This window comes from Lepidochelys kempii, chromosome 9 (assembly GCF_965140265.1).
Source record: "Lepidochelys kempii isolate rLepKem1 chromosome 9, rLepKem1.hap2, whole genome shotgun sequence".
Classification (NCBI taxonomy): domain Eukaryota; kingdom Metazoa; phylum Chordata; order Testudines; family Cheloniidae; genus Lepidochelys; species Lepidochelys kempii.
This window is the reverse complement of record NC_133264.1, coordinates 54,897,478-54,909,606: the sequence shown is the minus strand read 5'-3', so window position 1 is coordinate 54,909,606 and position 12,129 is coordinate 54,897,478. Positions and strand designations below refer to the sequence as shown.

Here is a 12,129-nt window from a genome sequence, read left to right as displayed (position 1 = left end):
GGGGAAGCAATGGGAGAAGAAAGAAGCAGCAGAAAATAAAGGCAGCAGCAGAGAACACAACATAGGGAAGTGATATAATGCGGTGGAGGAGAGAGAGAAAATAAGAAGCTAACTGACAATGAAAACAAAGGAGAAAGGGATAAACCGTGATCTGTGATAGGAAAGAAAGGAAAGTGGAGTGAAGCCAGGATGGAAAAGAGGGTAGGAGAGGAGCAAGAAAGATGCAGTAAGTAGCATTTTAAACAAATTATTAAGATAGAAGGTTGATTGAGAACATCTTAGAATTAAGTACAAGTGCTTTATTCTTTTACATTGCAGAGGGAATAGCTAGCAGACTTCACTCTTCAGCTGGGAGATGTTGGTAAATTCTTCAACCTTGCTAACAGCTTGCATTATTTGGTGACACAACTGATTTTAAAAGCCTGGGAGTTTAATGGAGCTGAAATAAAGTATTTCATTGGAATGTGATTTATTATTTATGACTGAACTGGCTTATGCTGGTTTTCTTACCAGCTGATCTGTACTATACCTTGTATAGCAAGTGAAGGCTGGAGTACTTTAAGAGGGAGGCTAACTGCCTGTGGGATCATGGTTAGGGTGAGTAGAGCTAGATGATCGTTGTGGTAGAACATAAAGTGGTGTTTGCAAAGGAAAGGGAAATGTATCTCTGGCATGCTGGGTTGATTTGTTTTAAATATCAGTGTTATCAATGTAATCCTTGTTTAGAGGAATCACTCTAAAGAGGTGATGAATATTTTCCTTATTATGGAGCTAAGCTTCAAGCAGGACTCTTGCAAACATTCTACCAGCTGCATTATCAAAAGGTGCCTCATAGTACTGGGGAATGTGAATTTTAGTTTAAGGACTTTGTTGCAAAGGAGAGAACTACTAACATTCTGGACATCAGAGGTAAAACATTGGGATGAAATCCACCAATAGTATAATTCATAGTGTGTGAGATCATGTGATGCAGTAAAGACATAATAAAACCTATAAACTCACTGTCCTCTCCCAATTCCTTAACTATGTGGTGGTGAAATAGGTCAGAAAAAGCCAGGGGAAGATAAAATGCTCCGTCTTCTAGTCTGGGTAATTAACCAGTGGAACAACTTATCCAGGGTCATGGTGGATTCTCCATCACGGGCAATTTTAAAATCAAGACAGGATGTTTCTTCTAAAAGATCTGCTCTAGGAATTATTTTGGGAAATTGTATGGCCTGAGTTATACAGGTCAGACTAGAGGAGCACAATGATCCCTTCTGAACTTGGAATCTGTGAAAACCATGTCCACTGAAAAAATTTAAAGGTGCATGCATGCTGCAGACTGACTCATAGAACACAACCTAAATTTGAAGATATCATCCTCTGTTGAAATGATAAGGGAATTCACTGTGATGTTAGTTTAGCTACTATTGACCTTCTCCATACTGCTCCCCCACTGTAGATATACTTTCCCCCCTTGCATATTTTCATCTTCTTCCAGTGTTATTGCCTCTCTTTCCAAGCACAATGCCACTGCTTCTTCCCTTCCCTACACACTATCCCAGCATCCCCTACCCCCCACCCTGGGTCCTCTCCTCATACATGCATCTCCATTGACCAACTCTAGTATTCCTAGCCTGGTTGTTCACCAGATATACAATTTCTGCTCCTTCCCACTTTGGGGAGCCACGAGGTCCGCAACACTCCTAACCCAATCACCAAATCCACTCCCTGTTGACAGACAAGCTATGCCAAGATCTCTTGGTTTCCATTTCCCCTTCCAAACTAAACAAACAAGGTGCTTTATCACCTGACCTCACCTCACCGTTCAAAATTCACAGACAAGCTGTCATCTGATCTTTCCCATTCAAAGACAGGCCTTGATGGTAAATTCCCACCTACATCAAAAACAAGCTTAAAAGTGAGTGACTCCTTTCGCTTTGCTATAGGAGCCAGTGCAGTCCCCAATCTTCCAGACTCATACTGAGGCACAGATACAATCCCTATCCTTCTGACTGGTTTCCACTACTCTGTGACTAGTCATTCTCCTTTCCTGCCTCTGCAACATTGTTTTACAGAACTACCAAACTCTGTCCCCATTTTTAGACATTCACAAGATTTGTATTTTGTTATGAATGAAGATTGCATAACCAGGGTCAGCGTGTGCTACAGCTACAGCATACTGTATCAAAATGCTGCAGGAAGACTTTCTGACTTCTGCAGCCTGCTAGTACTAATTCACAGAATATAGAAAAAAATGTTCAAATTACATATTTTGGAACTCCCCAACATCCTAAGGCAGCAGTGGGCAAACTTTTTGGCCTGAGGGCCACATCTGGGAATAGAAATTGTATGGCAGGCCATGAATGCTCACAAAATTGGGGTTGGGATGTGGGAGGGGGGTCAGAGCTCTGGTTGTGGGTGTGGGCTCTGGGCTGAGGCCAGAAATAAGGAGTTCAAGGTGCAGGAGGGGGCTCCGGGCTGGAGGAGGATGCGGGGGTGAGCGCTCCGGTTGGGGGTGCAGGCTCTGGGGTGGGGCTGGGGATGAGAGGTTTGGGGTGCAGGAGGGTGCTCCAGGCTGGGATCAAGGGGTTTGGAGGGTGGGAGGGGGATAGGGCCGGGGCAGGGGGTTGGGGCGTGGAGGGAGGCTCAGGGGTGCAGGCTCCAGGCAGCGCTTTCCTCAAGTGGCTCCCAGAAGCAGCGGCATGTCCCTTCTCTGGCTCCTATGTGGAGGTGTGGCCAGGCAGCTCTGCACGCTGCCTCGTCCGCAGGCACCGTCCCTGCAGTTCCCATTCGCCGCAGTTCCTGGCCAACGGGAGCTGCGGGGGTGGCGGTGGGGGTGCCGTGCAGAGTGGAGCCCCCTGGGTGCCCCTACGCGAAGGGGCCGGGGGGGGGGGGCCATGAGCTCCTTCTGGGAGCCACGTGGAGCGGCCCCTGACCCTGCTCCCCGGCTGAAGCAACGGAGGGGGGTAAGCCCCAGACCCCACTCCCCAGCGCAAACTCGAGGGCCAGATTAAAACGGCTGGTGGGCCAGATTCGGCCCGTGAGCCGCAGTTTGCCCACTCCTGTCCTAAGGAAACTGTGCATTTATAAGTGATATAAGCTTTCTTTTAGGTCTTCCTTAATTAACATTTTTAATTGTTTTCTAATACAAGCTGTGGAATTCAGAGGTTTTGCTGCAAGCTTACTTTCCCTCCACTGTACAGTATAGAACTGCTTCTATTTTAATTCATATTATATAGTTTATTATGACGAAGTTTGTGATCTCACCAAGAGAAAGGGGAGAAACAATACAAATGGACAAAAAAGGGGATGGAAGAAACAGGAGCATCTCTACCATGGCCAGAAGCATACTTTTACGTTCCCCGTCACTGTATATGAGCATCTCACAATCTTTAATGTATTTACCCTCACAACACCCTGTTCAGGTAGAGAACATAAGAACGGCCATATTGGGTCAGACCAAAGGTCCATCTAGCCCAGTATCCTGTCTTCCGACAGTGGCCAATGCCAGGTGCCCCAGAGGGAATGAACAGAACAGATAATCATCAAGTGATCCATTCCCTGTCTCCCATTCCCAGCTTCTGGCAAACAGAGACACCATCCCTGCCCATCCTGGCTAATAGCCATTGATGGACCTATCCTCCATGAATTTATCTAATTCTTTTTTAAACCCTGTTATAGTTTTGAACTGAACAAATCCCCCGAACAAATCCCCCCTCCTAAATATTTGCTAAACTGCCCCCCTCAGGTATTAGGCTGACTCAACACCAGCACACAGTGTGAGGGATTGTTAAATCTTTCCCTAGTTTCATACCAGTTAAGGTGAGAAGATTCCATTATGATAATCTAGTCTGTCCTGCTGCATAACACAGGCTATCAAATTTCACCCAGGAATTTCTGCATCAAGCTCATAGCTTCTGGCTCAGCTAGAGGAGACAGAGTCCAGTGAAAGGAAGGGGAGGCCTCAGATTGGATATAATTGCCTGATATCCCTCCCATCCAACTCCTAACACACATTCCTATATTTAAGAAGCAAGATCACAAAAAGTGTTGTCCGATTTTGCTACCTCCTGAGACCATTGGGTCAGAGATAGATTAATTTTCAGCTCATTTTAGCATCAGTCTGGAGCCCTGCATTCTGCTTTTTAAATTAAATTAAATTTTAAATGAATTTAGTGCTGATGACAGGTTTATGTCAGACAGTCTCAGAGACTGAGACCCTCCCTTTGTCCAAAGAACAGGTATTGCAGAGAAATCAGCAGGGCGACATCCCCCACACTGCCCCAGCAATGTGCTACTGCCCTGATTTGGAGCAACCACTTAAAGGGATGAGAGTATTCAGCCTCCAGGATTGTTCAACTCTTGGTCTCTGACATCATCAATAAAGACATGGATTTTGCTGACTGGCTTTCTAATGCTAACCCAGTCTGGATTGGGAACGCCTGCTCACTTCACACAGACCACTGAAGAGGTGTCAGATTCAACTAGTGCACAAAAATAAAAGCCCCACATTTATATCCTATTACCAGTCTCAAAAGCCATCCAATTCACCCAAAACTGTTTTCATTCAAGTGCAAGAATTATGAAAACTAATGTATGTATATTAGGTTTAGTAAGACTTCTAAAACAAACCTAATTTGGGGGAAGTCTAAATGTTATACTCATTTTTCAAATAATTCAGGTAGCTTCAGATGTGAATCAATTCTTCACTGTTTTTGTTTTTAATAACACAGCCTTCACAAAAGCAGACACTAGATTCAAAAGGGGTTCCAGTGAAGCAAAAACCTTTGAATGGTAGAATTTTAACTCTTTGACTAATAAATAGAGTATTTTAGCTGCATTTAACCATACCTTTGGTTGCTGCACTGCTGGCCATATTTCCCAGGGTTATTTTTAGACTGCTCACCTTAGCTCCCTATTCTCTCCTTGGTCACCAGGAAATGTTTTACACTTGGTTGATAAGATAGTAATATAGAAAATGATCTCACGATTAGGTGAAAATGTTATCCCAGTTTCTGCTGCGAGTTGTAGTTTAATTTAAAACAGGCTCTTACAAAAGTAACCGACCTGATACACAGCAGTTGCACAATTAGCACGACCCAACTTTCAAAACAGAAAACCTGGACTGCTCTAAATATAGTCAAAGGGGATGAGGTGTAGAAGGATTTGGTAGTTAAGAGACGCCTTCAAGAACGACAAGAGGATTTGGCAGTAATTGTCTCCAATCAGAGCAGGCTGTTCATAACATTCTCCTCCTCTCCTGACCCTCCACTGGCTTTTCAGCAACATTTCCCCAATGCTTTAGATTAAGATCCTTATTTCTTTCCCCCAATATCCTTACTCTCCCTCAGGAGATGAATTTTGGTCCCAGCTGCCTTTTTCTAGGACTCTGGCACCTATCAAATGATTTACTGCATGCTCTGACATGCAGTAAAATCTTGAACACTTCAGATTCCAGGCTCTCACACTGGCACGCTCTGGGCTATGAGGAATCCCAGACTCCAAAACATGTCAGAATATATAACAATTCAATAGGGAGACTCCATGCTGAGGCCAGTTGCAGATGGGCCTAAGGTTCGTCTTGGCATCAGCAGTTTTAGTGGGGTGGCAGAATGCCAGGAAGCAGGGGTGGTCAGCCGGCTGGCTTGCTGTACTGGAACCAGGGCATAAAATAATTAGCATACACAACCTGCAAAATCAGTCTGCCTAGTCACCTTACACACACCCTCATAGGCCATATGTTTAGAAAAGAAACATGGAAGTTTGCCTGTACATTTTCACAGGAAATATACCACATTCTGGCTGAGATGCAAACTGATAAAACTGCTGTGGTAAGGGAGACATGCCCTTCCCTACTCAGGTTTCAGAGTAACAGCCATGTTAGTCTGTATTTGCAAAAAGAAAAGGAGTACTTGTGGCACCTTAGAGACTAACCAATTTATTTGAGCATGAGCTTTCGTGAGCTACAGCTCACTTCATCGGATGCATACCGTGGAAACTGCAGAAGACATTATATACACACAGAGACCATGAAACAGTACCTCCTCCCGCCCCACTGTCCTCCTGGTAATAGCTTATCTAAAGTGATCATCAAGTTGGGCCATTTCCAGCACAAATCCAGGTTTTCTCACCCTCCGCCCCCCCCCCCCCCCAAACTCACTCTCCTGCTGGTAATAGCCCATCCAAAGTGACCACTCTCTTCACAATGTGTATGATAATCAAGGTGGGCCATTTCCTGCACAAATCCAGGTTCTCTCACCCTCCGCCCGCCCCCCCCCCCCACAAACTCACTCTCCTGCTGGTAACAGCCCATCCAAAGTGACCACTCTCTTCACAATGTGTATGATAATCAAGGTGGGCCATTTCCTGCACCATTTACAACGCACACTTTGCTTCTCTGCAAAAGAAAAAGGACACAAGGGGCCACAGCAATGGTTCCCTCAACCCACCCACCAATATTGTTAACCTATCCAACTATACTCTCAGCCCAGCAGAAGCAGCTGTCCTATCTCGGGGCCTCTCCTTCTGCCCCTCCACCCCCATGAACATGATACAGTTCTGTGGTGACCTAGAATCCTATTTTCGACGTCTTCGACTCAAGGAATACTTCCAACACACCTCTGAACAACATACTAATCCACAGAGACCTCCCTACCAACACTACAAAAAGAAGGATTCTAGGTGGACTCCTCCTGAAGGTCGAAACAGCAGACTGGACTTCTACATAGAGTGCTTCCGCCGACATGCACGGGCTGAAATTGTGGAAAAGCAGCATCACTTGCCCCATAACCTCAGCCGTGCGGAACACAATGCCATCCACAGCCCCAGAAACAACTCTGACATCATAATCAAAAAGGCTGACAAAGGAGGTGCTGTTGTCATCATGAATAGGTCGGAATATGAACAAGAGGCTGCTCGGCAGCTCTCCAGCACCACTTTCTACAAGCCATTACCCTCTGATCCCACTGAGAGTTACCAAAAGCAACTACAGCATTTGCTCAAGAAACTTCCTGAAAAAGCACAAGATCAAATCCGCACAGACACACCCCTGGAACCCCGACCTGGGATATTCTATCTACTACCCAAGATCCATAAACCTGGAAATCCTGGGCACCACATCATCTCAGGCATTGGCACACTGACAGCAGGATTGTCTGGCTATGTAGATTCCCTCATCAGGCCCTACGCTACCAGTACTCCCAGCTACCTTCGAGACACCACTGACTTCCTGAGGAAACTTCAATCCATCGGTGATCTTCCTGAAAATACCATCCTGGCCACTATGGATGTAGAAGCTCTCTACACCAACATTCCACACAAAGATGGACTACAAGCCGTCAAGAACACTATCCCCGATAATGTCACGGCTAACCTGGTGGCTGAACTTTGTGACTTTGTCCTTACCCATAACTATTTTACATTTGGGGACAACGTATACCTTCAGATCAGTGGCACTGCTATGGGTATACTCCTTTTTTTCTTCCCAACTCAGAGTTCAGACAAAACAAAGCAACATTTCACCCTTAACTGCTTGTTTCCCAAGCTGTCATTCATGGCCACACAGACCTGAAGAAGAACTCTGGGTAGCTCAAAAGCTAGTCTCTTCCACCCCCGGCAATTGTACAATAAAAGATATTACCTAATTCACCTTCTCTCTTCCAATACTATTATTATTTAACTGATAAATTATGGAGTCTCCTTTATGGGATTCTCAGGAAACCAAAAGCACTCTCAATTTAGTTTTTGTATCAATCTACCCTTAGCACTCACACAAAATATAAACTGCCCAACTCGACAGTTGGCTTCAGTTTCATTAGTGGTTTTTTAAGACTATATAAACAAGAAGACAGAAGCGTGAATAGGTGGTACATGCCAACAGGATGCTAATATTAAAACAAACTCTTCTTTAAGATTTATGGACAGCAGTTAAAACTTTACCAATGTAAACTTTACGCAGTAAACAATTTATAATCACTTAGAATTTGATTATCTAAATATTGCTTTCTATCTTGAGAAAATATTAGATCTGGCAATTTTCAGAATTCCTATTAAAAAGGTTTGATTCTTGTCCTTCAATAAACAGCACATGTATCTCAGAAAATCAGTCATGGTGCTTACTAAATTAGGGCAAAGCATCTTTCAAAGGATCAATTTTATAAAAAGCTCATTTGTAGGAGTTCCAACAAATGTGAACTTATTAAAAATATATTAAGACAATTTATGTAAACCTAAAAAAATTTGTCTAGCAGTTTAGATTAAGGTAATTCTTTTATATTGACACACAAAGAGAATATAAAAATATGCACCAAAAGGTACCAATCACAAGGCTGTTGCAGGGTTTTAGTTACATGTACTAGTAGCTATTTAAGCTTTGATTTTGTGGTTTATAGTATTGTTGGAAACCCTGGATGAAGTTACAAATTTTGAACGATTTCACTTCTACTATGTAGTCCTGCAGGGACAAACAAACAAAAAACACCCAACCTTGACATCATTTCAGTGATTTTTTTCCACTTACATTAAAATGTGGGATTTTTCCATGGGAAAGACCTATTAAAATTGGGACCTTATCATGGAAAAATAAGGTTGGGTGGCAACCCTAAATATAAGCAGGTAGTTTATATTCTCTTAGTTGAGTTTAGAGATAGGAATTGCCACAATGGATTAGAGCAGTGGGGTCCATTTACACCAGTATCCTGTCTCTGACACTTGCTAGTACTAGAAGCTTCAGAGGAAGAGGTAAGAAACCCCACAATGGAATACCCCTAGGGAAAGTTTTTCTTCCGAACACTGTCAGTTGGGGGCTGGGCTTATGCTCTGAAGAATGAGTCTTTGCCATCCTGAACAGGAAGCAGCAGCAGTGCCAGGATGCAGAGAGGAGGCTTGGAGTGCTCCAGGTGTCCACACTGCACTTGCCATGGCAAGAGAGAGGCGATGCTGACTTGCCTAGCCTGATGTGTGGGCTGGCTAGCTGGGCAGGCTCAATGCTTGCCCCGAGAAAGCCATATGGGCAGAGGCACTAGAGATGTCCGGAGCCACTGCCCAGTGGCCAAGATCCCTGGAGGAGTGCTTCTAGGACTGGCCACCCCAGTGCTGCAGGAAGGAGCTTTGGTGGAGTGTGATGTATCACATAGAATCTGCACCCAGCAGTACCACGGCTGGAGCCTCCCACAGGATAAGCAGAGTGTGGGGTTGGGGTGAGGGATCCAGGGCTCCCGAGCCCAAAGTCCAGCACAATGGGGATAGGAAGCCATGGGCTGGGTGGAGACAGCATTGTCAGGTAGACGCTTTCAACCCTACCCAAACCCAATGGGACCCACCTTACAACAAGTGTCAAATTCAGGTCATTATGAAACAACTCAACGAGCTAGGGTTAGGCTCAGATTTGCTGTGGTCTAGTTGGGCTTTAAAATTAGGCCCTAGCAGACTTCTAGCTCCTTAAACATGACAAATAAATCCTTGTGGCCTTTATGATCAGTTTCTACTTGAAGCTGAACTAGTTAAAAATGGCTGGGGAAGGGAAAGTAGAGTCTAATTGGAGTACTTTCTATTTAGAAGCAAGGCAAAACACATTACCCTAGATCAGAGATGACCTTAAAGCGCACCTCTTTTGTAAGACTTTAACTAGATAGCCTCTTACTTTAGCCAAAAGAATGAATTCTGCCCCAATTACAAAGGCACTGAGGGTACTGACCACAGTCCTGGGACAGCAGACTGTTCAAGTATGGGAAACTGATCTTCTCTAGTTCATCCAGCTTCTCCTTCAGCTTCTTGACTTGGCTGTCAGAACGGCTGATTCTCTGCCTCAACAGCTTCAGCTCTCCATTCTTTTTCTCCACCTGTTCCCGTAAGCAGCACACTTCGTTTTTGCTTTGCCTAGAGGAGAAACAGTATGAATGGAGGGAGTCAATGAGCTTGCAAGCTCCTGAGGCTGAGATGATGACCTCATTGATTGACATGGGGTTGGCATCTGTCTCTCCCTTCTGACCTACCACAGCCTCTGTTGCTGGCTGAGGGGTAAGGTCTGCAGGGGATGCTGACAAACTTTGGGAAGGTTTCTGAGGGGTTGCAGTAAGTGATGAATTAGGGGAGCTTTCTGCTAAGGTCTTATTGTGCCCCATGATGTTGCTACTGCAGCTTGGTTCCACATCTCTCTTTGGCCTTTTCTTCTCAAGTTGCTCTTTTGGGAAAGATGGCTTCTCTCTGGTGTGCTTAGAGGAAAAGCTGTAAGAGTGGAGGGAGCCAATAAATTTGCAAGCCCCAGATACTGGAGGTGTGAAGTCATCAATTGATATACCACTTCTATCTGTTATCCAGCTTTCAGTATGGACTGTGCTTCCAGGACAATCATCCACAGATGGTCTTTCTGGCTTTTTCTGGAGTCCTGTCTTTGTGACTAAATTATCAACTAACATCCTTCTCAGAGGCCCTTCCAACTGGCCACAGACATTCTCTTCTTGCTCAGACATTGACCCAATTTCAGTTTGCAGAGTCACCTGCTCCATCTCTTTAGTCCCTTGCATTATCATAAAGTCTTGGCCAAAATATGAGGTTCTCTCAACTACCTCACAGCCTCCTTCCCTTGGTTGATCTCCATCCCTCGCAGGTATTTGGCTTGCTATTTTAATTCTACTTTTGACATAATCCTGGTTGTCGTCTTTCTTCTCTGTGAGCTGGAAGATAGTTGGCACAGCTGTCGGCTTGAGTAGCCGATGCTGATCTTCCAGCCGTTTGGAGAAACTATCTTTGGTGAAATGCTCACTGCAGAGAAAGGAGTACTTGGTGGGAGTCCAGTTGTCCCTTTGAACTGCTTTTAACCACTGGATCAGACGTTTTGAGTCCTTTAGAGGGAATCTGCAAACAAGAAGCATAAAAAGGGTAAAATAAATGGATATTTCTATAATCAAAGAAGTTCAGTGTTAGCAGACCATAAGTTTTGGAAACCAAAATTATCTAGAAAGCAGTATAGTACTGGTTATGCCTGGTTGATGATTGATTATTGAAAGTTTCAGCGGAATGCTAAATATTCATTTCCTTGGCTGGCAGTTAAATTCCCCTGAGAGGACATAACCAGTTAGCTTTGTGCTACTGTCTATTAAAATCAGCTAGCAAGCAACTGACCACTTCACTATGTATTTATACCAGTCAGACACCATGACTCTCCTTGTAAGTGAAGAAAGACAAGATGTGAATAATGAAACCCTCTGCCCCGAACAACAATCTAATCCATCTACAGTCTTCAGGAACTGACTGGTGTTTACACTGAGTAATGAAGGGATATTAAACAAGATATAAAACATCCTACATTCAGGCCTCAATGCCAAGAAATCATAACATTTACACACACTGTATTTCTTATAGTTGACACAAATGCTTGTTTTAGACTGTTAACGGCACCTATCCAGAAAAAACAAACACATAGCCAGGGACTTCACACACAATCATTTTCATAGAGGAATTCAGTAGATTTTCATATCCCATGAGGGAAGAAAAATTAAACTAGGCATACAAGATACAGTTTGAAATGGGCTCGCAAAAGTCATCTTAATTTTGAATTTTTGCTTAGCATTACCAATGCTAAGGTTATATTTGGATCTAGGCAGATGGATCCCCGCACCTACACAGAGACCATGGGCTGCATGCAGGTACAGGTGTCTGCCTGCATAGTTCCATTTGCATGTTTGCGACTTTGGACCATATGGCCCACTAGTTTAAGAGAGCATCTGAGGTGAATGTGTTCAGGCAGGAATACCAATATTACTCAAACCAGCTATGATTATTCAGCAACCTTACAAACCAAAAATAATCAGAAGAACTTTCTGAAATTTCAGAAGATGGCAAAACAAATCACAAAATTCATACAATGAAGCATAATGGATACAAAGATTATTAACAGCTTTGCATAATAAAAAAAGACAGCTTACTGTATTTGCAGATTTTAAGTAAGAGACATACAGAACAGAATCAGCATAGTTAGTATTACTATGTTAGTATTACTTATTTCGTGCACAGGAAACATGATTACCTCAATTTTATTACAAACAAGCGTTGTATATAATTTGCTCTTGAGTTGTCTTCAGTTTCTAACTACAAGAGGAAAGCAATATTTTTATCCTGGGTTTTTTGGAAGAGAAAAAGACTACT

General features: G+C 43.7%; 1 protein-coding gene across 5 annotated transcripts in view; it reads right to left on the bottom strand.

Annotated features, from left to right (window-relative positions):
* The window catches only part of THAP4 (THAP domain containing 4), a 52,071-nt gene that overhangs the window by 36,813 nt on the left and 3,129 nt on the right, over positions 1-12,129 (bottom strand). For 4 of the 5 annotated variants that reach the window (XR_012160853.1, XM_073360419.1, XM_073360418.1 and 1 more), the window contains exons 2-3: positions 12,011-12,072; positions 9,680-10,839 (exon numbers count right to left, since the gene is read on the bottom strand). Coding sequence is in view for 4 of the 5 variants with exons in the window: in XM_073360418.1 (XP_073216519.1) it covers positions 9,680-10,839; positions 12,011-12,072 (1,222 nt within the window). In the remaining variant the exon portion in view is untranslated. The remainder of the gene's footprint in view (positions 1-9,679; positions 10,840-12,010; positions 12,073-12,129) is intronic. The other variant, XM_073360417.1, reaches the window with a different exon arrangement.